This window comes from Haliotis rufescens, unplaced genomic scaffold (assembly GCF_023055435.1).
Source record: "Haliotis rufescens isolate VD_foot unplaced genomic scaffold, xgHalRufe1.0.p SCAF_8, whole genome shotgun sequence".
Lineage (NCBI taxonomy): Eukaryota > Metazoa > Mollusca > Gastropoda > Lepetellida > Haliotidae > Haliotis > Haliotis rufescens.
In genome coordinates, this window is record NW_025964372.1 from 38,429,934 (window position 1) to 38,457,655 (window position 27,722).

The 27,722-nt window shown below is 40.2% G+C and overlaps 2 protein-coding genes across 4 annotated transcripts; one reads left to right on the plus strand and one right to left on the minus strand.

Moving 5' to 3' along the window:
• The first annotated feature begins 224 nt into the window (after window positions 1-224).
• LOC124138382 (ubiquitin-related modifier 1-like) lies at window positions 225-11,932 on the plus strand. 2 transcript variants are annotated; one of them, XM_046504996.2, is made up of 5 exons: window positions 225-297; window positions 1,959-2,029; window positions 5,629-5,710; window positions 9,308-9,356; window positions 10,358-11,932. In XM_046504996.2, exons 1-5 carry the CDS (start codon window positions 269-271, stop codon window positions 10,424-10,426), a joined length of 300 nt encoding a protein of 99 aa, XP_046360952.1. In that variant the 5' UTR covers window positions 225-268; the 3' UTR covers window positions 10,427-11,932. The 2 variants fall into 2 exon arrangements, with proteins under 2 accessions (XP_046360952.1, XP_046360951.2); XM_046504995.2 differs by lacking the exon at window positions 225-297 and having other exon boundaries at window positions 1,912-2,029.
• Window positions 11,933-15,198: 3,266 nt separating this feature from the next.
• Window positions 15,199-25,989, minus strand: LOC124138383 (ankyrin repeat domain-containing protein 45-like). 2 transcript variants are annotated; one of them, XM_046504997.2, is made up of 6 exons: window positions 25,642-25,989; window positions 22,721-22,888; window positions 21,437-21,531; window positions 20,583-20,721; window positions 20,050-20,063; window positions 15,199-16,602 (listed from the first exon to the last, which is right to left on the minus strand). In XM_046504997.2, the coding sequence occupies exons 1-6, from the start codon at window positions 25,919-25,921 to the stop codon at window positions 16,573-16,575; spliced, it is 726 nt and encodes a 241-aa protein (XP_046360953.2). In that variant the 5' UTR covers window positions 25,922-25,989; the 3' UTR covers window positions 15,199-16,572. The 2 variants fall into 2 exon arrangements, with proteins under 2 accessions (XP_046360953.2, XP_046360954.2); XM_046504998.2 differs by lacking the exon at window positions 20,050-20,063.
• Between the last annotated feature and the right edge of the window lie 1,733 nt (window positions 25,990-27,722).

The following is a 27,722-nucleotide window of genomic DNA, read 5'->3' on the forward strand; positions in this document are numbered from 1 at the left end:
TAGAATACGAACGTCTAGAACACCTACTATATGCTGTCAGTTGGATAATTATAGGGCAGAATAATAAACTATCTGGCCTGCTTGACAACCTTAAACATATTCTTGTATTTCAATTAAATTGGACTGTTTATCGTCCATCCAAAAGATATTGATTAATTTAATATTGATGAGCATATTTCGTTAAATCACCATTCCTACTTTGAATAATTAGATTTCAGAGTTACCTCCCATGTCCGGAAGTGGCATTTGTTGATGCCTTGATGCAAACATGTCGCTGAATGTGACACTCGAGTTGAGGTACATTTTCAGTTTATTTCTTATCTATTGGAAAGGAAGAAGGTTTGGCTTAACCACAAACTCCAATTCAGTGATAGGATACGTCCTTTCTCTAAAGGATAAATTATCACGAACGATTAACAGTAGACACGTGTTGAACGTGTAACATACCTGGCGAAATTACTGAAGCGCCCGTAACATGTTCATCATTATGGGTTAAAGCTGAAACGTGACCTGAGCAATCCGAGCGAAAACGGCACCGATTGGCGAAAACGGAACTTCGCCTAAAGCGAAAACGGCTACTATTGCAAGGCGAAAACGGCAGCTTCTTTGTTTTCACTTTGTTTTTTTAAAACAAGAAATAAAAGATTATTATACTCACATGTTCACTTGTAAACACAAATAATTGTGAAAAGGCTAACCGCCTTAAAACATATAGACTTATTTTAGAAATTAGCCGCTAGGGCCACAGGCCCACAGGCCCCTGAAGCAGGATAGTGATACAACTGAAACACTGGACGCATATATATAGATAGACTGTCTATTTATATGTCTGGGTACAGTGTTTCAGTTGTATCACTATCCTGCTTCAGGGGCCTGTGGACCCGTGAAGATTCCGGGGTAGAATAGGTCTTCAGCAACCCATGCTTGCTGTTAAAGGTGACTGCTTGTCGTAACAGGCAACTAACGGGATCGGGTGGTCAGGCTCGCTGACTTGGTTGATGCATGTCATCGATCCCAATTGCGTGGATCGATGCTCATGATATTAATCACTGGATTGTCTGGTCCAGACTCGATTATTTACAGACCGCCGTCATATAGCTGGACTATTGCTGAGTGCGGCGTTAAACAACCAACCAAATCAGTGGCCTGTGTCTAGGGCCTACTCCCCGACTCTGATCGGGAGGTGCAACTAAAGTCACATGTTTAGAAGTAGTCCTGCACCATGACTGTGGAATATTTTATTCTATGGAAAAAACCAATCTGGATATGTATACAAAAGCAAGTCTAGCCAGCTCTAGCTAGCTCTATTCCACATCAGCATGGGGAAAATTATTTGTTTGTCGAGAAGGGTATTGTGTTATATAAGATTTCATAGACTAAATGTTAGTCTAGCTTTGAAGTTTAAAATACCTTTATTCAATTTAACTCAATGTCAATTTTGTGGCACCGGTGTTGGGAAATTAGCAGGAATGAAGAAAATTCCCCTTCTGTTGTGCAAGATGTGTAGGCCTGCACCCCATCATTATGACATGTAGGACAAGAATAATCTTTTCTGACATTGTTACTTAGGTTATTTAATGTAAAAAGTGTCTAGTCATATTTTTAAAGTTACTGTTAAACTTCTGTAAACCAGTAGCTATTCATATATATACACCTAGTTTCATTGTGGGGCAATTTTAAGCTTGTTAAGCAGTTTGTCCTTTCCAGAAGAAAGATTAAGAGGACTTTGGACATGCTATTTGTATTTTGGTTTATGACCTCACCCTCAATGATGATTGTTATTTATTATAACTGCTCTCTTAATGATTATTGTTATTTTTTATAACCTCACCCTCAATGATGATTATTATTTATTATAACTTCTCTCTTAATGATTATTGTTATTTGTTATAACCTCACCCTTAATGATGATTATTATTTGTTATAATGTCTCCATTGATGATGATTATATTTTCAAGTGGGGGAGCAGAGCTGCTCTTTAACAAGGTCAAGAAACATGATGTGAATCTCCCGGACAGGAACGAAAAATGTAAGATAGTCTCCCTTGCATCACTGTAAATGTGTTAGAAATAGAAAATATTAGCTTGAGAATTATTCGTTACCATATTTCATAAAATATTAATTATTATTATTATTATTCTTGTTAATATTTTCATACATATTTTCCAAAATTAATTCTACAATGTAAGTCTTTAATATATTGATTACTATTAATGGGGTGCAGGCTAAAACAGCACCTCATCAAAATATCACTGGTTTCATCTGGTGAAAATGGCACTGTTGCGGCCGCTGACGGTCAAGCGAAAACGGCACCTAATATTTATAATAATAAGAACAATGTATGCAGTAGTAAATGCTTGTTCATTGGTAACATATTTCTATCATTGTCATAGCTGGCAGAAATGGGAGCGCCATTATTTTGTGGATGATGTTTTCACAAAGTATGTGATGTTTTCACAAAAAGTTTTGTTGCGCCTAGCAATCAGTATCGGCAAGTAACTTGAAGTTGAGGCCATTTCTAATGTAAACATGTGTTAACATATTTAAAGCAATTAACATTTCACAATTATTTGTGCTAGCAAACCTGTAAGTTTTATTTCATGTATTGTTTGTTTTTAAAAACAAAGTAAAAAAACAATAAGCTGCCCTTTTCAGTAAGTAGTCATTTTAGGTTGGTTCTGTTCTCTCTATCAGTGCTATTTTCACGCTGTGCCGTTTTGCTGAGGTGCTGTTTTAGCTATATACCACTCTAATATTTAGGCTGTATGCGTACAGAAAATTTGTAAGCATATAGGCCTATTGGGGTAAGAAAAAACATTTCAAACTTTCCAACTGCTGGGCAATACTAGTAATTCAGATTGACAGGTACCAATAATTTACCATTACGTGTGCACATAACACGAGAATTGTTGGTAGCATGTCAAACATCAGAGCTCCAGATAAGCTGCGTATCTTCGTAAAATACGCATCAGAAATGCAGAAATACGCAGTAAAATAAAATCCAAGCGTATCAAATACGCAACGAACATTACAGATAAGCTACAAAAATAAAACTTGTGCGTATCATCAAAACCCCTACATCCCATTTCCCCTACAACCCAGTTCCCCTACAATTAGTTAAAACAACACGCGGCATTTACCTGTCTGGTATTATGAACTCACCTAAAGGAGAGATTAAGGTCTGGAGTAGAGGTAGTAGAAATGAGTTGAGATGACTAGGTTTAGTATATAGATACTTGAAACTGACTAACATGCTAAGCTTAAATTTCTGGGCCGCGTCCCAATCAAACCCTCTCATCCAAAACTTAATAAACCAAAACACCAGCCCCAAAAACCAAGCTCTAGCTCGTAAACACCCCTTACTTACCCCAATATCCCAAAGAATAACAAACTACCTAAATGAACACCAAATTAAAAATCTTAAACAAAACTGCAAACAATCAAATATCTTTACCCCTAAACTTAAAATACCCAAAATAGACACAACACTAGCTAGCCAAATAAATAAACAAACCGACCCAAACATAGCTAAAACTACCACGCTAGCATACATACACGAAAATTGGCCAAATTGGTGTCACATTTACACGGACGGATCCTCAGATCCGACCTCCAAACACACAGGTTTCGGAGTCCATACCACTCAACCAACTAAAACCACACAATCCTTCCGACTCCCAAACAACCAATCAATATTCACGGCAGAACTAATGGGCATGGCCTCAGCCCTCCATAATCAAGAATCCAAAAACCACAAAAAAATCCTAATACTTACAGACTCCCTAAGTGGACTGCAAGCCCTCCAAAACAAAAATACCAAAAACCGACCTAAATTAATAAATCAAATACTTAAAAGCTCCAACGACCTAACTAAGGCAGGCAAACAAATAACCTTCTTGTGGATACCCGCCCACGTAGGAATATACGGTAATGAAAACGCCGATAAAGCAGCTAAACTATCCCTCAAAATCCCAGAAATAAGCTTAAACTTACCCATCTCAAAATCAGAAATTAAAAGTGTAAACAAGCAAAAAATCACAAAAAAATGGCATAACCTATATCTAAACTCAAATAGCCAAATCAAAAAAGTGCTCAGCAAACCACTAACCAAACCAAAAATTCTCCATCCATCCAAAAAAATTGACAGAGTAATCACTAAACTCCAAACAGGACACACCAACCTAAATAACCACCTAAAATTTTTTAAAAAAACCACTACAGGTAACTGCCAACACTGCAAACAACCAGAAACCCCAAAACACGCACTCATCCACTGCACACACTACCTAACACATCGAACCGCATCACAAACCACCCTCAATCTAAACAAGGCTCTAACTCTAGAAGCAATACTAAACCCACAAAATAAACTAGAAAACTTCAAGGCCTTAGGCGTATTCTTAATAAAAACGGAACTAATAAAACGCATCTAAAAACACAATAACCTACCAAATCAAAATCACATAAACAAACAAACATCCACCATACCCGGTTCCCTTAGTTCTCCTCCCCAATCCCATCGGCATCTATTCCAAATCTCAAAATTCCCAAATTCTATATAAGCAACCCCTAAAACCCCCCTCTTGGGTTGCACAGACCACCTTCGCCCCTTTCGGAAACACATTAATGGCCTGGCCGGGCCCGTGTGCGAAATACGCATCAGTACTAACATGACATCAACATGTCTGGGCTTCGCTATGTTGAGTTTGTTATGTCACAGAGAGGAAAGCCCCAAGTCCTATTTGATCGTTATCTTCACACTAAGAACGTCGAGAGACTGACTTGCGTACACTATTATTTTGTTATAATGTATTATGAATTTTGAAAAATGAACATTTTATTATAATGTATTATGAATTTTGAAAAATGAACATTTTATTATAATGTATTATGAAATTTGAATAATATCGTAATCGTAATTTAATATTTATCTCAATCTATTGGTGTTTCTTGGGTTGTTCCATTGTATGAAATAGGTAATAGACTAGGGATTAGCAGTGCCATGGACCGTGAACTTTGTTGTCTTAAGCTGTAGGGGAAATGGGATGTAGGGGTTTTGGGAGGTTACCATCAAAATATTGTGAAGTAACCCTGCGTATTCAATTAGCAAATCAGCAACCTATTTTGAAATTATAAACGGGCATTGCGTCAACCTTGCCAAACTCTACGATGACAGTTACATCACGATCATTTGCCATCACACTCTCTTGTTGAAGTATCGTGGTATTTTTGAGTCCTATAAAGCTCTCGAACCCACACGACACCAGTTTGCAGGGACTAGATGAATAGTGTTTTTTAATATTTAACTTAAATACCCACATGTTTAAAAACTAGTGGGTAACAGAAATTTGAATACCCAGATAGAATACTGATACCCAAAATGCATGGGTAAAATACCCACAACACCAAAAGCTTATCTGGAGCTCTGAAACATACTGGATTTTTTGTTTTACCCTTAGTCACTGACGAGAGTTTCAATGGATATAATGGTGGATAATCCAACAATGGCCCATGGTTATCACTTGATGAAGTGGTTAAATGTACTATAATGATTAAGTCATATTTTACGCATGCATTGTTGATTCTGTGCCTCCATTGTCGGAGTTCACCATTACGCATCTTCTTCAGGGAACATGAGGAGTTTCCTCCCTTGGATCAGAGACAACTTATTGCAGGAACGTCCAGAACTGTTCATGCAGGGGGAGACTGTGTAAGTGTGGTCACCATGGTTACCTCCTATATGTAGACATTAAACATTCATAGCAACCATTTATTATTAATTTATGAAGTTATAGCAGCGTGGCAGTTGTTCTGTGATGTTTTCATGTCTTTGAATGGCCTTTAGAAGTGATACCCATAAGGAAGAGAATTAATGGATGTCAACTTCTTTTTAAGATTGGTCCTGAACATAACATCATTTAAGGAAGAGAATTTATGTATGTCAACTTCTTTATTATGAGGAAACACATAATGTTTCCTCATAATAAAGAAGTTGACAGACATAAATTCTCTTCCTTAAATGATGTTATGTTCAGGACCAATCTTATGTGATAATGGGGTTTATAGCCCTGACTCGTCCTGATAATGTTTTAGTGCTGAGATGGACCCGTGGTTAGTCATGTGATATATTGTTTAATGACAAAAATTCACTATAACTCCATGGATACACGACAAGTCAGTAATGTTCACTTTTCTTTCTGACTCTGTACGCATTCCTTCTGACTTTAGACCGCCTCTGTGGTCTAGTGGTAGAGTGTCCGCCCGGAGAGCGGAAGGTCCGGGGTTCGATCCCCGGCCACGTTAAAAGATGGTACTTGTTGTTACCCTGTCTGGCGCTCGTCATTAAGGGGCTAAAACAAGGACTGGTCGGCTCGGAGTCAGTATACTGTGTCTGAGTGGGGTATTCATGTTAAACTGCGGCATGGTATCTCAGTGAGCTAGCACTATGAATCGGCATCAGTCCCGACTAGTACAAGCAGCCACACAAACACACACACGTACATGCACGTCGCTATATAAGTGCAGTAATCTTGGACGCGAGGTTAAACCCCATTTCACCTCACCTCACCTTCTAACGCTTCAGTCATCTTCAGCATATGCATGACCAGATCATTTTATACTTGAATCTATTAGGGCTGTTACGATTCACTCGCGTATTCGGTGAATCGAACCGTATCCATTCATGAATTGAATTCGTTATTCGTGGCCACCAGAATTGAATATTTATGAATATGCAATCATGTGCATTTACATACCCTGTACCTAAAACTATCCTTAAAAACATATCATATGATATGCATAGATTTCTTTCAAAGACAGCACTCTGATAATATTTAATTTGACAGTATTGTGGTCACTGGTCATTGTCCCTTTTGAGCAGATACTAGTACCTGGATAAGTGCAGTATATAAATGTTAATATATTAATAATTAGCAAACCATGTCAAATAATTTATGTTGTTAATGTTTCACTGAATGTAACAAAAAATACATCAATTGCTGACTTGTTATTGTATTTGTGAATTAATATTTGTATCCGTTACCCTATATTCGTGATACGAATCGTATTCATCTCATAGTGTATTTGTTGCAGCCATAGTATCTATGTACTTTCTGCCAATCAGACATTTTGTACCCAACTCTTGAGCCTACAGTGGGTACCCGGGTAGGGTCAGGTAATAGGGGTCGGGTACCCAGGGAGTAGTGTTGAACTCGTCCCAGCCCTAGTATGTTTGCCAGCAACATACCCAAAGTGGAAACATCTAAAACCGGCCTCACTTTGTGACATGGGTACTGACCCGTGAAGATCCGGGTTAGAAAAGGTCTTCAGCAACCCATGCTTGCCCTAAAAGGCAACTATGCTTGTCGTAAAAGGCGACTAACAGGATCAGGTGGTCAGGCTCGATGACTTGGTTGATGCATATCATCGATGGAATATTGCGTGGATCGATGCATATGATGTTAATCACTGGATTGTCTGGTCCAGACTTGATTATTTACAGACTGCCGTCATATAGCTGGAATATTGCTGAGTGAGTGTTAAATAACACACAAATGAACAAAACATGGGTACTTTTATGGAAAAAATTGAAGAAAACAAGTTTCTTTCTTTGTTATTCAACAATATGATGCCATGTGTGCAGTTTGATGTGTGTTCATGCACATGAGACACTATCAACGTTGCTGTACGACACTGTTGATGCTGTGTGTGTGTTCTTGCCCATGAGACACTGTCAACGTTGCTGTACGACACTGTTGATGCTGTGTGTGTGTTCTTGCCCATGAGACACTGTCAACGTTGCTGTACGACACTGTTGATGCTGTGTGTGTGTTCTTGCCCATGAGACACTGTCAACGTTGCTGTACGACACTGTTGATGCTGTGTGTGTGTTCTTGCCCATGAGACGCTGTCAACGTTGCTGTACGACACTGTTGATGCTGTGTGTGTGTTCTTGCCCATGAGACGCTGTCAACGTTGCTGTACGACACTGTTGATGCTGTGTGTGTGTGTTCTTGCCCATGAGACACTGTCAACGTTGCTGTACGACACTGTTGATGCTGTGTGTGTGTTCTTGCCCATGAGACACTGTCAACGTTGCTGTACGACACTGTTGATGCTGTGTGTGTGTTCTTGCCCATGAGACACTGTCAACGTTGCTGTACGACACTGTTGATGCTGTGTGTGTGTTCTTGCCCATGAGACACTGTCAACGTTGCTGTACGACACTGTTGATGCTGTGTGTGTGTTCTTGCCCATGAGACGCTGTCAACGTTGCTGTACGACACTGTTGATGCTGTGTGTGTGTTCTTGCCCATGAGACGCTGTCAACGTTGCTGTACGACACTGTTGATGCTGTGTGTGTGTTCTTGCCCATGAGACGCTGTCAACGTTGCTGTACGACACTGTTGATGCTGTGTGTGTGTGTTCTTGCCCTGGGGCAGTATGTAATTCATGGAGTGAAAATGTTTCAGTGTGATACTGTATGACATTGTTGATGATGCTGTATGACATTGTTGATGATGATGTATGACATTGTTGACCATGCTGTATGACATTGTTGATGATGGTGTATGACACTGTGGATGATGATGTATGACATTGTTGACCATGCTGTATGACATTGTTGATGATGGTGTATGACACTGTGGATGATGGTGTATGACACTGTGGATGATGCTGTATGACATTGTTGATGATGTTGTATGATGCTGTATGACACTGTGGATGATGCTGTATGACACTGTTGATGATGCTGTATGACATTGTTGATGATGCTGTATGACATTGTTGACCATTCCATATGACATTGTTGATGATGTTTTATGATGCTGTATGACACTGTGGATGATGCTGTATGACACTGTTGATGATGCTGTATGACATTGTTGATGATGCTGTATGACACTGTTGACCATTCCGTATGACACTGTTGATGATGCTGTATGACATTGTTGATGATGCTGTATGACATTGTTGACCATTCCATATGACATTGTTGATGATGCTGTATGACACTGTTGACCATTCCGTATGACACTGTTGATGATGCTGTATGACATTGTTGACCATTCTATATGACACTGTTGATGATGCTGTATGACACTGTTGACCATTCCGTATGACACTGTTGATGATGCTGTATGACACTGTTGATGATGCTGTTGATGATGCTGTATGACACTGTTGACCATGCTGTATGACACTGCAGCTGTTAATGATGCTGTACAACACTGTCGACGTTGCTGTATGACGCTGTTGATGCTGTATGCCACTGCATATGATAATGATGCTGTGTTTTGTCTTGCAGGCGTCCAGGAATCCTGGTTCTGGTGAACGATGCAGACTGGGAGCTGATGGTGAGTATGTTCTCAATCACAATAATACATGCATACACTATTACAATAGGTCTCTGTCTATGCTGGTCATAAAAAGCAAATGGAAAAAATGGATCAGGGCCCACTTGCACAAAGCGATCTTAGCGCTAAGACTATCATATGCCTATGTTAAAGTATGGGAGTTACGATCATCTTAGCGCTAAGATCGCTTTGTGCAAGTGGGCCCTGGTGGTCAGATTCCTTGACTTGGTTGATAGCTTGTCATGTACCCCATTTCTCAATCTATGGGAGGCTGAAAGGCTGAATTGGGCTAAGAGATCTGGACTTGGTCAGTTAACTTTAATGATGCTTTTACATCATTATGCTTCTATTAACGAATGAACCATTGAGAATTTAATTCAGAGGTAGAGCAAGGGGTAGAGCAAACTTTATTTCTCTTCTTAGGCTTAAAAAATAAAAGAATTGGTTCTCAGGCAATGTTTTTTTTTAAACTATAGTGCGGGCGGGCGGTGTCTTTTTTTTCCTCTCTTTTTTCAAACTAGTATGTAACCAAAAAAACAGTTGTGTACAATCACCTAGGGAAAGGGCCTCCTACATAAATGTATTCCTTGATGAGTAAAATACTGGAAAACAGTATTTGACTAGCGTTGGACTTGGAATATTTAAGGATTAAGGAGCCTAAGATGCCAAATTTAAGATTAACCTTATGTTTATTGGAGCTTTGTTTAAAATCAAGTCCATAATGACCTGTGACATAAATTGAAAATCCGGGAAAAGGGCTAACTGACAGGCTCTTTCACCTAATTGCCTGCACCATTATGTTAATGGGCATATTTAGGTTCATTTGGCACCTTTGATCTTTTAGCAAAGCATCTAAGAATGAACCATCTGTGTTTAAGGGAGCCATTGCTTAATAGAGGTTTGGTACAATTGTGTCCTGATTTGAATGAGAGTGATGATAAATGATAAAATCAAAAGTATCTGCATTAGAGAAATGTCCATCTTTATGTGTGGTGTTGTAGGGGGAGCTGGACTATGAGCTTCAGGACAAGGACAGGATCGTGTTTATCTCGACTCTACACGGAGGCTGACAGCTGGGCACCAAAGAAGACCCCAGTGTGGATGTCCCAGTGTGAAAGTTTCACGTGTCAGTGTAAATGTGACTGTGTGAATGTTTCAATTTTCAGTGTATGTGTTTCACGTTTCAGTGTGGATGTGCCAGTGTGAATGTTTCATGTTGCAGTGTGGATGTGCCAGACATTTCAGTGTGGATGTGCCAGTGTGAATGTTTCACGTTTCAGTGTGGATGTGCCAGTGTGAATGTTTCACCTTTCAGTGTGAATGTTTCACCTTACAGTGTGAATGTTTCACATTTTAGTGTGGATGTGCCAGACATTTCAGTGTGGATGTGCCAGTGTGAATGATTCACCTTTCAGTGTGAATGTTTCACGTTTCAGTGTGGATGTGCCAGACATTTCAATGTGGATGTGCCAGTGTAAATGTTTCACCTTTCAGTGTGAATATTTCACATTTCAGTGTGAATGTTTCACGTTACAGTGTGAATGTTTCATGTTTCAGTGTGAATGTTTCATGTTACAGTGTGAATGCGTCGCCTCTGATGCTGAAGCCTTTGACTGAAGGATGCCTGGCATTACCAGCGGTGCTTGCACTGAGATTTTGCAATATGCCATATACCAAGGGAAGAGTACCGGCATATATGTATGAGCTGTTCACTCTCCTGGGATACAATGTGTGAAGCCCATTTCTGGTGTCCAGGTGCTGATATTGCTGGAATATTGCTAAAAGTAGTGTAAAAACTGACGTCCTCATTATTCTCTCTAATAGAAGCCGGGTCAATTGTTCAGTGTAAAATATAGACGCCGGGCCTCCATCTACGGAAATCTACGAACACAAAATATTTCCATTTCGTGACGATTCAGGACATTCGTGGTCATAGTGAAATGGGGGTATTAATAGAAGCCGGGCCTCCAATAGACGCCGGGCCTCTAATTGACGCTGGGTCAAAGGCTTGGCCGAAATAAATAGAAGCCAGGGCGTCTAATAGAGGAAATACGGTACTCTACAGCAGTGGATGCAGGATATTGACTGTAGAGGGGTGCACATAATACCCAAGTGACTGAGCCCAGGGTGCAGCAGATAACATAGGTCTCTGAAAAAGGGGGATCCACCAGTGGTTTATTGCTCTACAAAATATAAAACAGTACCTTTCATGAAAGTATTTTGCTCAATATGAGTGTTACTAAACTTTGCAATGGCTAATCCAGTACAACGCTGAATCTGAGCATCACTACTTTATGGATACAAAGTGTATTTCACCTGTTACTGATAGAGTGAGTGAGTGAGTATATGGTTTTACACCGCTTTTAGCAATATTCCAGCAATATCACGGCGGGGGGGCACCAGAAATGGGCTTCACACATTGTACCCATGTCGGGAATCGAACCCGGGTCTTCAGCGTGACGAGCGAACGCTTTAACCACTAGGCTACCCGACCGCCCTGTTACTGATAGATGTTTCCTCACAGTTCACTGACATCTAGCACTAACCATCATCAATTGAATAAACTGTGTAACATTGTTTTGACTTAATTCATATTTTAACCTCCTCAGAAGACTTCCAGAAGACGAGTGTAAACCTAATTTATTACTTGCCCGGGAAGAGATCACCCGTTTAATAAACATGCAGCTGTATTACACATTGTGTAATACCACAACGCACGCTTATGTACTCTCTGAACACGTTTCACGAACAAATATTGAAAGCTCTCAACGTCCCTTGGCTTATTCAACGACATTGCGTGTGGAGTTGATAGATCACTGAGAGGAGCTAATGCACACTCGATGACCCCAGCAAACTTGTTGCTAGGCTGACGTCACATGGCATTGTTTTGCCGATGGATCTTGAAACAAAATTCCACAAATTACGTCATCCGGTATTGTGACGTGATTGTAAACTTTGAGGTTCAAGGCCCCGTTCCACAAGGCGATCGTACTGTATGTGAGTTGCGATAACCTTAGCGCTACGATAATATTGTGGAACGGATGCCTGAATATTAAAGGTGGACCGTTGTATGGCATTAAATTCATACGATTCAACTTTTGACGTGTTTGAAGTTTTATTCTGTTAAACACAATTGGATTATGCAGTGGATCGTGTAGGTGTCAGCCTATTCACACTCAACAGTATAATTTTAGAAGCGTTATAAATGGCAAGTAATATATTAAATACTAAACTCGCTCCCGTGTAAAACCAGTTTTATGAAACTCATGAGTCAGATACCAGAACTATTCACTTGTTTCATATAATTGGTATTACACGGTAGCAAGTTTAGTGTTCTATATTTATTTTAGTCCCCCGAGCTTGTAGATAGTCTTGCTTGTACAAGACAAAAATGTTTACTGTGTTTACATTTTCTATCAGTTTCTATTTAGTTCCAATTTGTTGCTTACTTGAAGCTTTGAGAATTTGTTCAGAATTATGGCATTTAAATGCCTTTGTCAGTGAGAACTACCATTTGATTTTGAAGTGTCCTCACCTCAAATTAGTAGTCTAAGCCTAGCAGACTAGCTATAATTTCGAAGGCTGATTGATGCTCAAATCTGTGTAGATTTGTTTTGTAATCACAATATCAGGCCTCTTGCCTCTGGGACAATATATTTATTACATTGCATTTCTTTGTCGATCCGGCCCGTGAAGATCCGGGGTAGAATAGGTCTTCAGCAACCTATACTTGCCGTAAAAGGCAACTATGCTTGTGGTAAGAGGCGACTAACGGGATCGGGTGGTCAGAAACGCTGACTTGGTTGATGCATGTCATCAATCCCAAGTGCGTGGATCGATGCTCATGATGTCAATCACTGGATTGTCTGGTCCAGACTCGATTATTTACAGACTGCGGTCATATAGCTGGAATATTGCTGAGTGCGGCGTTAACCCAAACAAACAAACAAATATTTGTCGATCCTGATAGGTAGGCTGTTTCAAATAGGTCTATGTAAGACAGCAAGTGTGTGTTCCACTGTGCCTTGGTTCCTGAATACTTGTGGTACATGATGGACCAATAACAGTTTGAACATAACCAACCCAGAGACTGTATTACAAAGCACGAAATGTCAAACTTTGGTGATACAGAAAACTTTGTTAAATTAGCTGACCATCTTTTTGTCCTTCTTGCACTTTAAAGTTTGGGGGGGCACGGGTGGCCCAGTCGTCTAAAGCGCCACGATTCGCTGTGCAGAGTTGCATCCCTTGGGCACGCTAGAAACCTATGATTGTGGATAAACGTCCGAGACCTGCATCACTTTCAGACCTTTCTCCCACATTAAGCTGACACACTGTGATATAACTGGAATATTGTTAGAGCAGCGTTAAGCCCAACTCACTCACTTCCCTTCAAGTTTGGGCCTTCTGACATGATCAAGTAGATGGGTATGACTAAAAGAAGTCAAAAGGATGATTGTTCTATCCTCAATATTAAATCGAACAATGAACAAGTCTTTTGACCCAAGCTGCATTATTTCCATTTTTCATATGCCTGTTTGTCATTATCGACATCACCTAAGAAAATCAGCCTGGGGCAAAGACTTGCTCATGTTCAAGTATTAGAGAAATACTGCTAACCAGTACTCAAATCTGAAACAAATACTTCTTTACAGCAAAACAAAGGTACCTTGTCCTTTCGCAAATCTCTATCAGGAACTGAGATTTCACATTTATAGCATCACAATGCTAACCTACACTGTTAATATCATATGTGAGACTGCCTACTGACAGGTACACTTTTTTGCTTCCTTAACTCTGAAGGCAAGGATGTCCAAGTGCAATTTGAATTGCAGAGTTGTATCCCTTAGGCGCGACAGAAACTTGTGATCCGAGTGTCAAAACAGAAATACCCTGATTATGTTTCTAGGTTTGTAATCATTATACCCGTGTTCATGGGTTATACCAAAACGGTAGACCCTGAAGACCTGCATCACTGGAGCTTCCCTTCATATCAAGCAGAGACGTGATATTACTGAAATACTGTTTAAAGCAGCATTTATCCCAACTCACTCACTCGCCAATGTTGTTATAGAATGGACACACTAAGTACTGTGTTTTGAATTTTGAGGCGCATTCACATGTACAGTTCCGAATGAGAGTTATTTCTCAAATCAATGGCCCCGTGAAGATTCCGGGGTAGAATAGGTCTTCAATAACCCATGCTTGCTGTAAAAGGCGACTATGCTTGTCGTAAAAGGCGACTAACGGGATCGGGTGGTCAGGCTCGCTGACTTGGTTGATTCATGTCATTGATCCCAATTGCGTGGATCGATGCTCATGATCTCAGTCACTGGATTGTCTGGTCCAGACTCGATTATTTACAGACCGCCGTCATATAGCTGGAATATTGCTGAGTGGGGCGTAAAACATCAAACCAACCAACCAACCAATCTCAAATCAATGACACGTTCCTCAATATTCAAACTTTAATATGTTTATCTCCGAAATGTTGTGTTGGAGAGCACTGGAATTTTGCTGGAAGTCATTGACTATCTGGACACAGAGACTGCATCATCTTCACTATCTGGTGGTTGTTGACAAGGAACCGCCCGGTGGGGATGCTGGGCTAGCATTGCGTCCCAGCCAACCTATGTTGGTCTTAAAAGGCGACTAAATGGAATTGGGTGGTCAGGCTTGTTGAGTTGGTTGATAACATATCATCGGACCCTAATGCCATGGATCATTGCTCACAATATCGATAACCAGATTGTCAGGTCCTGATAATTTACAGATTGCCATCATAGAGTTTGGAATATTGCTGAGTGCGGAGTAAAACAACAAACAAGGAATCAGACCAACATGACATACAAACATTTATTTCCCACTATCAAGGAGCATCAGATATGATCTGTACATGTACAAATTGAGGGAATACCTTAATATTTACAGCATTATATACAAAATATTCAGCCTTGCTATATGTCACACCAACACAGGTTCTACATCGTCAGGCTTTGCAGCGACGTCCAACAACACTGAGAACTATTGACGAATCAGCGACTTGGGTTGATACAATACACCTATCAGTAAGCTGATGTATCGATACATGCTGTGATACTACTAACATGCATAGGCGGATCCTGAGATGAGGTCCAGGGGGTCTGGACACCTCCCCTCTCTTCCCCGCCCCCAAACTTTTGAAAACCAAATGCAGTAATGTTGACTGAGAAAAAATATTGGATCTGCCCTTGATATGTATCGTAATACATGTATTTGATTTATGACATTATATTTGAAATCCGTTCAATGCGACGTCATCAATGGGGTTGTTGTTATCAACCAGTTTGTGTTTGATTTGTTTGGCTCATCCTAGCAGTATTTTGAAATCAGATTCACACATTTTGTTTTGTGATCAGTGGTGACGTAATGCAAGGCTGGGTGGTTTTCTTTCTGAAATTCTAGAAAAAAAATTAAATAATACTTATTGAAAACAAATATGGAAAGAAGTCCTGAATGGATACATGTGTACCGTAGGAATATCATGTATTGTATCGACACATTTAAACTCATGATGCACTGATGCATAGTGACGCTAAAGGGGTCGTCATTGGCAAGGATAGTACACGTATGTACCCCACATACATTTCTGTCTACAGATTTGTACCACTGCTAAAATCAGAAACGGAAAGGTAACCAGTGCCCTAAACGGCAGACAAGTCCGATATTCCTCAACCCGAATCAAAACCGGTTCATGTGGCAGTTCTGGTTCGCCTGACAGTGCATGCTGGACAGTGCTGTGCATTGTGGAATAATAGAGTAATGCACTCGAGTGTTAGATCCTTTTTTAGATAGCACACTGGAATGCATCTGATTTATGGTAAGAAAATACTGAGAATAAATATTACTGCGGTTTGGCATCCAGGGCGTGTCGTTTAAGGAACCAGTTCGGCGCATTGGACAATAAGGCCCGTGGTGCAATGAACTCACTCTATGGTACCTTTATGTATTCTGATTTCGGCTAGGGTACATTTCTGTATACAGAAACATACCTGGGGTACATATCTGAAGTACCTGTGCCAACAACAACGCCTTCAGCCATAGTGACACCCTTTCAGCAACTGCAGATTTCAGTGAGAGTCTGACAGTGGATGTGGACCACCCTCCTGGTTGGGCAGGGAGGAGATGTAGCGTTGAAGACATGGATGACATCAGCCTTTCTGAGGAGAAATCTTGTCTATTTACTTTTTTTCTGTCCTTTCCCCTGCTGCAACAGAAAAGTTGAGAGCATTGTAATGTAAAACTATGGTGACAGGTTTGGGGCGAAAGTTGAGCTTTGGCGTTTTCTGTTTTAATATTTCTGATGGGTATTGAGGCAAACATCCAGGCACACTGTAAACACTATATTTATTTGCTTTATTTTGAATAATTATTTGATTTAATTTACTGAAGGAATTCACAGGTATCAGTATAAAACTTTGTATTTACAAAAGTTGAAAGCAATGAAACTCTCGTGTCAAATGTCATTCTGCTGGTGGTGCACATCACACTCACAGCACTAGTGATGTGAATGCACACCTGAGGCGTGTTCAGGAGGCGGGTGATCACACGAGCGTACAGCAAGGAAATATGATTCCTTCCTTAATGGCACGTAATCATGCTTGCGGCACAGCGTCCAAAATGGCTTCTCCAGGAATCAACACAGCCCTATCAACAAGTGTTATAGGCTCACACATTTAATTTCATCACAAGTATGATGGGTTCATACTTTGATGTTCATGATAAAGTGTATATTTTTAATATTGAAAATAGATGTAATGAAGCTTTTGAATGGTAGTGACTAGTCTGAAACATTATTCTTTAGAAATCGGTTTGATTCCAGTCAAAGGGAAAACATTTGTACAATGTGCTACGCCATCTTGGATGACTACGCAAACTGCTTGTGGTCAGCCATGTTCAACAGCCCACGCACACATAATATCGCAATCACCCGCCTTCCTGAACACACCTCAGGCACAGCACTAACCAATTACACAGCCCCATGGCACAGCACTAGCCAGGTACACCCTCCCATGACACAGCACTAGGCAGGTACACCCTCCCATGGCATAGCACTAGCCAGGTACACCCTCCAGGTATATACAGCTGCACTACAGGTGTTGACAGTGATGCCTGGTTATACATGCATATATACAGCAGCACTACAGGTGTTGACAGTGACGCCTGATTACACATGCATATATACAGCTGCACTACAGGTGTTGACAGTGACGCCTGATTACACATGCATATATACAGCTGCACTACAGGTGTTGACAGTGATGCCTGGTTATACATGCATATATACAGCTGCACTACAGGTGTTGACAGTGACGCCTGATTACACATGCATATATACAGCTGCACTACAGGTGTTGACAGTGATGCCTGGTTACACATGCATATATACAGCAGCACTACAGGTCTCGACAGTGGTGCCTTGTTATACATGCATATATAAAGCTGCATAATGTGTCGTGATATTTGGTACATCTTTATGCAACTGGAAATGGACTGCTGGTGCAGCCACAGTACATGTTACAAGTTAGGTGGGTGGGGGCAAGAGTCAGTCGTAGTTTTCTCAACCACTAATACAGAAGAACTCAGAGATGCAGTCAGTCAGCCTGTGATGAAGCATTAAACTGTTGAGAATAGTGTAACTTAGTCTAACACCAGGGTTCATATGATGGCTACAGAAATAGGAGATGACACTATCTACCAGAGAGTCCAAAATATTTCTCATTGGCAAAACAATTGGAGTTCTGAGTTCTGTTGGCTTGTCACTATGAGACAAAGGTTTGATTCACAGAAGAAGAAAATAGAACCTTGGGACATAGCATAGCTAAAAGTGGCATAAGACCCTCCCTTATCACTGACTCCAAGCAGGTTGTAGTGTGTGACTTTAGCCACAAGTCTGAAGCCCAAGTCTAGTAAAATTAGCTCAGCTAATAATAGTCCACATGTTAAGTCTAAGTTGTACTAAAAATGATGCTAAGAGCCAAATTCAGGCTACTGCTAGTAGACTGAAAGGATTTTGGCTAAAACTGGGGTTGTGTGTCGAGAGTTGTAGCAGTCCTTAGGACGTTTTATTTCTATGGTAACTTGGAAAAATGTCTTCGGGGAGATTGGTTTGTTGGTTGGTTGTTTAACGCCGCACTCAGCAATATTCCAGCTATATGACGGCGGTCTGTAAATAATCGAGTCTGGACCCGACAATCCAGTGATTGACATCATGAGCATCAATCCACACAATTTGGATCGATGACCTGCATCAACCAAGTCAGCGAGTCTGACCACCCGATCCCGTTAGTCGCCTCTTACGACAAGCATAGTCGCCTTTTACGGCAAGCATGGGTTGCTGAAGACCTATTCTACCCCAGATCTTCAGGGTCCTTCTTCGGGTAGAAGTCTAACAACAGCATCCTGCCTCCCTGCCATGCTGAAGTCTGATCAGCACAAGACTCCTTGAATCTTGAAACGTGCCCTCACAGCCCATACGTAGTAACTTTTATACTTTGGTTTATGTCTTTGGGAATGCCATCATAGTGAATTTTGAAAAGGTTTACAACCGACCAGATTTCCCTGATGAATTTACCTTTTTGTTTGTTGATCAGATTGGTTTGAGATTGCAGACGAATAGAAAATCAACCAACTTTCCACTCACATTTTTACTATATCAATTACATGATAGTTGTAATGAAACAGAAATTCAAATTGACAAACAAAGAAGTAATTTAGCAGGGTAAGAGTATTCAGTGTCACGGTAGTCATCACTTGTTTGTTAACATAACGGTAGTCGGTTGCGAGTTCAACTCCAAGCATGGTTGTAGCCACCTATCACAGTGGGGAGTTTTGACTGGTGGCAGCAATAGTACGGAGAGCGCCGCAAACGGCATATTGCTGTTAGGAGCTTGTCTGATCAGATGCTGTTGTACAAATTTGCTTTTAGGCTAAAAAAAATAATAGTCTTAGTTCTCAGGCACCGCCCGCCGCATGTTTCGTTTTTATTTTCATTTTTAAAAAAATATAAAAATCCTAATACTTAAAAACAATACTATCCAATATAGTGAGTGTGTGAGTGAGTATGGTTTTACGCCGCTTTTAGCAATATTCCAGCAATATCACGGCAGGGGACACCAGAAATGGGCTTCGCACATTGTACCCATGTCGGGAATCGAACCCGGGTCTTCGGCGTGACGAACGAAGGCTTTAACCACAAGGCTACCTGACCGCCCCCTATCCAATATAGCACACAGCTACTTCCCTTCACATGCGCACTGCTCTACTGCGCATCTCGTGTTATGGTCATGGCGGCAATAGGTCTGACAGTTTGTATGCTTGTTTATGTAAAGAGGCCCTTTCCAGGGTTGACGATACACAACTGTTGATTTCGTTACATGCTAGTTTCAACAAGCAAATGAAAAATAAACACTGAGCAACATGAGCAATAATCGACGCTGTCTGATTCAGTCTGATTCGGATAACGCATAAACCACAGCTCTTACAAAAAGCATAGAGATCCTTTACGCTAGAATCCCCAAGGGGTTGGTTTGGAGAGTCGTGCACTGTTACGATGTTATAGTCAAGCAGAAAGTTATTAGTTCACACCCAGATTATTTCCAGTAGCATAATAGACAGCTGTGTAAACAACACACTTGCAAGTCACACAACTTACGTCTTTTTCTGGACCTTGTAACAAAACAAACAGACACTGTTAGACAAATGTGCATGCTGTTTATAAAATCTAAGTTTCTAGTCTAGTTGGGATTGATGAAAAAAAGTTAGAAATATAATTTGAAATTGGTGCAGTCAACGAATTATGAAATCTACAAATATAAAAGTAAGAATGTAGCAGAATATCTGTGATCTGGTGTCTGGAATCACACACCCTGGGCAGGGGGGTTCATACAAATTTGTTTAGTGTTTTTTATTGTCGTGAAGACAAGCAAGGAAACTAGCAAGGGAACATGTTTTGTCCCCTTGGTTATAGATTTAGTAAAACAACATTCAGAAAAAAGACACCCAACACCAAGTTTTCAAAACCCATTGCTTTAAAAGCAATTGTTTATACACTGTCATATGGCAGCTTTTAGAGGGCCAAGGGTTCAGGACACCGGTTTTACGTGGATCCAGGATATTCTCTTTACAAATTCTACACATTTGAATATATAGAAAAAAATACATAAGCCAAGTTGTGGAAAAACTTACGAGGTTCTGCAATCTTCTGGAGAATGGGTGCCACTATCTCCTGGAGAGTTTGTTTCTGCACAATGAAGTCATGTGTGGTGGCATCAGGCGTCCCTTCCACCCACTCGTTCTTCTCCTTGCAGGAGTTGACAGCCAGGTTCTGGGAAAAGGAATATGATAACAGCCGCCATAACACAGCAAGGTTCTTGGGATAGGAATAACACTATACATTACACATGACCAGGTTCTTGGACAAGGAATAACACTCTACATATCATACAATCAGCTTGTGGCCAGAGGAATAACACCCAAAATATCACACAACCAGCTTCTTGGGAGAGGGATACCACCACACATTACACACAACCAGCTTCTGAGCAGAGGAATAACACCCTACATTACACACAACCAGCTTCTGGGCAGAGGAATAACACCCAAAATATCACACAACCAGCTTCTGAGCAGAGGAATAACACCCTACATTACACACAACCAGCTTCTTGGGAGAGGGATACCACCCTACATTACACACAACCAGCTTCTGAGCAGAGGAATAACACCCTACATTACACACAACCAGCTTCTGGGGAGAGGAATAGCACCCTACATTACACACAACCAGCTTCTGGGGAGAGGAATAACACCCTACATTACACACAACCAGCTTCTGGGCAGAGGAATAACACCACACATTACACACAACCAGGGTTTGAGGACAGTAGCCTGAAAAAGCATGTCCTTTGTTCTGAACTGTTGGCATGCCTGTTACCTTGACCTTCATTCTGTCCAGTTTACCAGGGTATGAGCTTCACAGATGATGCATCTACAAAAAGGGAAATGATAAAAGCAGGATTTATCATTGAGAAAGGTCTTACCTTCTCATCCTTTGAGATTTTGCCTTGAATCTTCTCAGGGTCGGTGACAGTTTCCTGGATCGATTTGATGGTGTCCACCAGCTGCACCCTGGCCTCTGTAACAACAGTAACAACAACTGCATAATCGCCTCTGTAACAACAGTAACAACAACTGCATGATGGTCTCTGTAACAACAGTAAGAACAACTGCATGATGGCCTCTGTCACAACAGTAACAACAACGGCACCCTGGCCTCTGTGACAAAAAGGAACAACAACTGCATGATGGCCTCTGTAACAACAGTAACAACAACTGCATGATGGCCTCTGTAACAACAGTAACAACAACTGCACCCTGGCCTCTGTAACAACAGTAACAACAACTGCACCCTGGCCTATGTAACAACAGTAACAACAACTGCACCCGGCCTCTGTAACAACAGTAACAACAACTGCATAATGGCCTCTGTGACAACAGTAACAACAACTGCACCCTGGCCTATGTAACAACAGTAACAACAACTGCATAATGGCCTCTGTAACAACAGTAACAACAACTGCACCCTGGCCTATGTAACAACAGTAACAACTGCACGGTGGCCTCTGTAACAACAGTAACAACAACTTCACCCTGGCCTCTTTAACAACAGTAACAACAACTGCACCCTGGCCTCTGTAACAACAGTAAAAACAACTGCATAATGGCCTCTGTAACAACAGTAACAACAACTGCATGATGGCCTCTGTAACAACAGTAACAACAACGGCACCCTGGCCTCTGTAACAACAGTAACAACAACTGCATGATGGCCTCTGTAACAACAGTAACAACAACTGCATAATGGCCTCTGTAACAACAGTAACAACAACTGCATGATGGCCTCTGTAACAACAGTAACAACAACTGCATGATGGCCTCTGTAACAACAGTAACAACAACTGCACCCTGGCCTATGTAACAACAGTAACAACTGCATGATGGCCTCTGTAACAACAGTAACAACAACTGCATGATGGCCTCTGTAACAAACAGTAACAACAACTGCATGATGGCCTCTGTACATGTAGTCTTGCTAATTGTCTGATTTACTAGCTCTATTGCCTGAAAGATGACACTGATTTCCTAAAATCACACACACATTCATGTAATAATCTCCATGCATGTATACTCACAAGGCGTATTCTGATTACAATCTCACTGATGGCTTATCACAAATCTACATTTCGTAACTTGTTTCCTACTAAAACTAACTTTGAAAATCATGTCATCCAAACATAGAACAAGTGCTTGTTATTTCTGCCTACCTGCCCAGTCCAAGTAATCCACACACTCGGAGTTGTTGTACCGGAGTGCCGTCTCGCGGGCTCGCTCTCCGTGAGCATTGCGCTGCTGTAGGTTTGCACTGAACTCCACCAATACCTTCAGCACAGCGATCCTCCCCCATGCCGCAGCATGATGTAGTGGACAGTAGCCTGGCAACACAAGACGAGCATATTACAGCTGTAGAGTGGGTGATTTAACTGTACAGCCCAGACCTAGCCTCCAGTGAAGATTTCCTGTTCCGGCAAATGAAATCTGCCCTTCGTGGAAGACGCTTCCAGGATGACGAGGACATAAAGGCTGCCACAGAGGCGTGGTTAGAGGGACAATCTGCGGATTTCTATAAAAGTGGTATTTAAAGCTTGACGGACAAATAGAATAAGTGTATTGAGGTGAATGAAGATTATATTGAAAAATAAAAGAGCAAAAGATATTCTGCGACTTGGTCTTATATTGAAGCTGCAAAACTTATTGAATGACCCTCATACATGTCCAATATTGAAAATGTTTTTGTTTCTTTTGAAATATTTTTGGTGCGTGTTTTGTCCAATCAAGATACACGGCAAACCTATCCAATTGTTTATCTGTTCAAGACATTATTTACATGGTAAAAGCAGTCAATTTATGTTATGTCAAAAAAGCGTCACCGTTTAACACATCAAAATTCTCCAAACCATGAACGAAAATTTAGGCGCGACATATATTAATCAAAATACCAGTGTTGTCTTTTTCTGACGTGGTCAAAGACATACAACCAGCCATCACAACCAGAGCACCAGATAACTCTTTGAGCAATTGCGTTTTTACTCTAGCTGTTTCTATTTTAATTGGGTTATTACATTTTTAATTGGATAACCAATATATTTTCACTCCACAATTCATCACTCTATTGGGTTTTCCCAAAATTTTAAGATTTAAAAAAAATGAAAGTATGTTTTAGATGTATATAACTGTTCTCAATATATAGGCTTGACTCGGAAAGTAAATTAGCTCGTAATTGTGTTTCGGAAATTAGCTCCTTTGTACGCATGCTGGAAAAGCTTCATTGGGTATTTACGCGTGCTGTTTTTCATTTAATGCATGCGTCTCTGTACACAAGTTAATTGAAAGTAATTGGGTTTTGAATATTTTGGGGGAGAATTATACGCAAATATGCTGCTAATCTGTAGCTCTGGCAACTGAAAAAAATGGTGTCAATATTTAGTAATTCAATCCATTTGATGATAAGGCTAGTGCTCCATTAATTATGGTGCAACATTAGTCAAATTAAACTTGCACAATCAGGAGAATGTGGGAATCAAAGGACTAATTTATATGTGAGATAGGGCAATTATAATAAACGATTTCATCATTTCTTATGTTCGTTTGATGCCTAAATGTATTCAGTTTACATTGAACTTGTGCTATGCATAGCAGAGTAATGCCCCCTTTTCTTTGTACAAATGTAAGCTCTCTCTCATCTTTTGACGTCATATAGGAAAATCAGTTTTTGTCATAACGGCAAGTTTATTTATGTATTGAATGTATGTCATACAAATCCATTTGATATATATTTATGTCTTTAAATATTAGGTAGTATTTAGTTTGCTCAGTTTCCGTAAAGCTGCAAAATATAGAAAATCGTCGCACAGTACTTGGAGCACCTTTAGAATACAGTACCACAACTTCCTGTGAGGATGATCTCTGCCGTAGGTCACGTGTCTCAAAGACAAGACAGTTTTTGTGAGAATCCGCGACCTTTAGATTGTTAGCCCGACAGACAACTGACTGAGCTACATCCACACTGTGAAACTAAGTGCAAATTTATCAGAAGAATATCAGGAGCCACTATAGAATCTATAACAGCCACTAAACGGGTACCTAACCTTAATGATCGTAAAGGGGTGATTGATCGTAAAGGAGATCCAAGGGGTAAGTATAGAGTTTGGGGTAACCTACCCTAACACCATTGACATTTGGATTAGTTTAGCGCCAATATAATATACCTAATAAACTCCATTCATGCGCATAATGATGAAAATTAATGAACCGAAAAAATAAGTGATTGATATCATGAGCATAAATCCATGCAATTGGGATACGATGACATGCATCAACAAAGTCAGCGAGCATGTCCACCCTATCCCGTTAGTCGCCTTTTACGACAAGCATAGTCGCCTGTTACAGTAAGCGGGGTTGCTGAAGACCTATTCTAACTCAGATCTTCACGGGTTCTTCCAAAATTGTATAGTAAAACGAATATATGACACCTGACGTTTGGGCAAGAAGTAGCTCTGAAATTACGTTAAAAGAATAAAAGAAGTTTTTATCCATAAAAATGCAGATCAAAGACTGCATTAAAAGGGTAGTAGTGCAAAGCTAAATAAGCTACCACGCTGCACCTATTTGGGGTGGGGTGGGGGGTGGATTACGTTATAATTTCTTGATTTTAGATTCATTAAATAAGAAATACCGTATTCGACATAATAAGCGCCCAGGGCGCTCTCAAAATTAGGAATAGGGGGCTCTTATTAGAATATTATTTTGGTGGGAAAAAAACAGTTGAAAATAGATTTCATTGTTTATGCTGACAGCCTGAAATGTTTATGTACGACAGATATATTTTTCCAGAATTAAATTCCCCATAATTAAGAGTGCAAATAACACACGAGTGTGTATATTACACGCGAATAAATAAGTCTTGTGTACATTGATCAATCGGAAGGGGTGCTAATTGGGATTGCTCACTGGCCAATATATTAGCAAATATCGCCATGGGCGCTTATTAGAGCATGGCGCTTATTACGTCGAATACGGTATGCATTATTTCTCTAAATTGATAGAGTGGATGAGAGTGACATTCATGTTTGATTGTATCCTTGTTGACTGTTGATGTGTGGGGCTTCTAAATCTATAGTATGCACACCTTTTGTTGTCACATTATTGATGTCAGCTCCTCTTTGTAATAATTCCCTTGTCATGTCAATCCTCCCCAGCGTGGCAGCGACATCTAACGGCGACTTTCCCTCTTCATCGCGTGTGTTCAAAAAGTCTGAAACGGTCTCCTTGAACTGATCTTCGTCATCCTCAAAACATTTAACAAATCTTGTAACGTCGTTCTTGTAAACACAATGCGTCACAATGTTGGTATTGGGAAGTAAAACCTCTTCCTGTTTTTCCTCGGTTTGAGCTTCTTCCAGCGTCATTTTTATGACTGTTTACGTTTTCCGCCACACGAGAAAGCGTCGCGTTGCCCCAGCAACGTGTGACGTCAGATCAACCATAGCTTTTGTTACACTCAGTGCGATTGGCTAAGAATGTATTCAATTTCATTTATGATAAGCTGATAAGACAATGACAGCATTATGTTGAAGTTCACGACATATGTTAATTATTTTGCATCTCAATGGAATCCGCAGGACATTCGATATTTTATAACACTTCCATTATGTTAAGTTGCAACAAACCAGTTGCCGCAATGAATTATGGGTCAATGTAAATTGTAGATTGTATGCTTCAAAAGGGCCGAAGCCTGAACGAACTTTTACCATCCATTCTGAATGAAGGACGTTAGAGTTCCCGGGCTAATCAGATGGGTTGTAGAGAAAATTAAAAGCGCTAAAATAGCGGAGGCCGAACTAACTGTGTTTCTGAGAGATTGTCAGCAATTCTTGAACGTAAATATACGATACTAAATAATAAAGTGTATTCTATATAATTGTGTTCTTGTATTAATTATGCAAAATAACATATAGCGGGGAAAAATTACATACACCCCTATTCTTTTTAAATGGTGAATCTGCGAAGCAAATACGATTTGATTTTATTCGAACTGAGGAGGTATTCGTAACGTAGGCTTTGAAGGATACAATGTAAATTTGCTTATGGAACAAAAATAATGTTCTTTACAGTGTCATATTCTGTATACTATTCCATAACTAATACTGAAACACAAACGTTTTCAAAAGTTCATGCGTGGCCCCAGATGGTTCACTGAGTGTAAAACGTCCGGTACTATAGCTTCCGGGCTTCGAGGTTTCATCAGACGTCCGGAAACGTCCGGGAGGTTTCATCAGACGTCCGGGAGTTAAAAAATACAGTGCAGTCAATAAAACATGTCTTTTTCCGTTTGGTAAGATCGTGAGAATATCAACTGGCGTACGTGTTTGCCATGTGCAGCGGCCAGAAAATGGAAGTACCAGTAACCGGAAATGTCTGACCGCTGCACATGGCAAACACGACCCACGGTTATAATATCCCGAAACGATATATATTTTTAAAAATATTTGATTGTTACAGAGACACGTGACATCGAATAAGTTTCTTTGTACAGCTGCAGACGTGTGGGATATTGTTCCTTTGTGTGGATATTCACGGATACATTCCTCGAACAGGGAAGCTGCCTAAAATTATACACCTAAATTTGGTAGGTTGTTATTATGATATTTGCATTTTGTTCTCCTTCATTTGCTGTAGCATTGGACAGATTCATTCCTGTTCCTCTACGTCTTGGTTGGGAAATTCTTCGATGCGCGATAGACGTTGTTTTCACAAGTCTTTTCCTTTGTAAGCGTGTATACATCACAGGCAATTTGTAAAATGTGATTCTCTCAGGCAATTTATAAAATGTGTAAATATTTCAGTCATTTTGACTGAAAAATCTGTCCATTTCTTTAACAGATTCACTAAAACTGATTAAGACGATCAAAAGAGCCTATAAACATCACAATAGATTATTTTGTAGGATTAGAAGCCAAACAATATAGAAATGTACTTTTCATCGTAACATTTTCAGTCTCTTGGTGATGATATTAAACATAAAAATGTTTGGAATTCGTTATCATAATAATACAGATGGACATATTTTCCAGTCAATTTGTAAAATAACTGAATATTCAGGCTTTTAATAAATTTCCTAAGTGAAAATTTTGCACATTTTGACTGTAAAAAATATAAACACGATAAAATAAGCAATACTCAGGAGAAATATTTATTTTGTATTGCAAG

Bases quoted from the DNA above. Each gene is read 5' to 3' on its own strand.
- LOC124138382 (XM_046504995.2), top strand. From the start codon at position 1,927: ATGTCTCCATTGATGATGATTATATTTTCAAGTGGGGGAGCAGAGCTG. The intron at 5,711-9,307 runs GTAAGTGTGGTC...TTTGTCTTGCAG, and splicing joins TTCATGCAGGGGGAGACTGT to GCGTCCAGGAATCCTGGTTC. The intron at 9,357-10,357 runs GTGAGTATGTTC...GTGGTGTTGTAG, and splicing joins ATGCAGACTGGGAGCTGATG to GGGGAGCTGGACTATGAGCT.
- LOC124138383 (XM_046504997.2), bottom strand. From the start codon at position 25,921: ATGACGCTGGAAGAAGCTCAAACCGAGGAAAAACAGGAAGAGGTTTTA. The intron at 22,889-25,641 runs GTGTGCATACTA...TTGTGTTGCCAG, and splicing joins CAATAATGTGACAACAAAAG to GCTACTGTCCACTACATCAT. The intron at 21,532-22,720 runs GTAGGCAGAAAT...CTGTTGTTACAG, and splicing joins GGATTACTTGGACTGGGCAG to AGGCCAGGGTGCAGCTGGTG.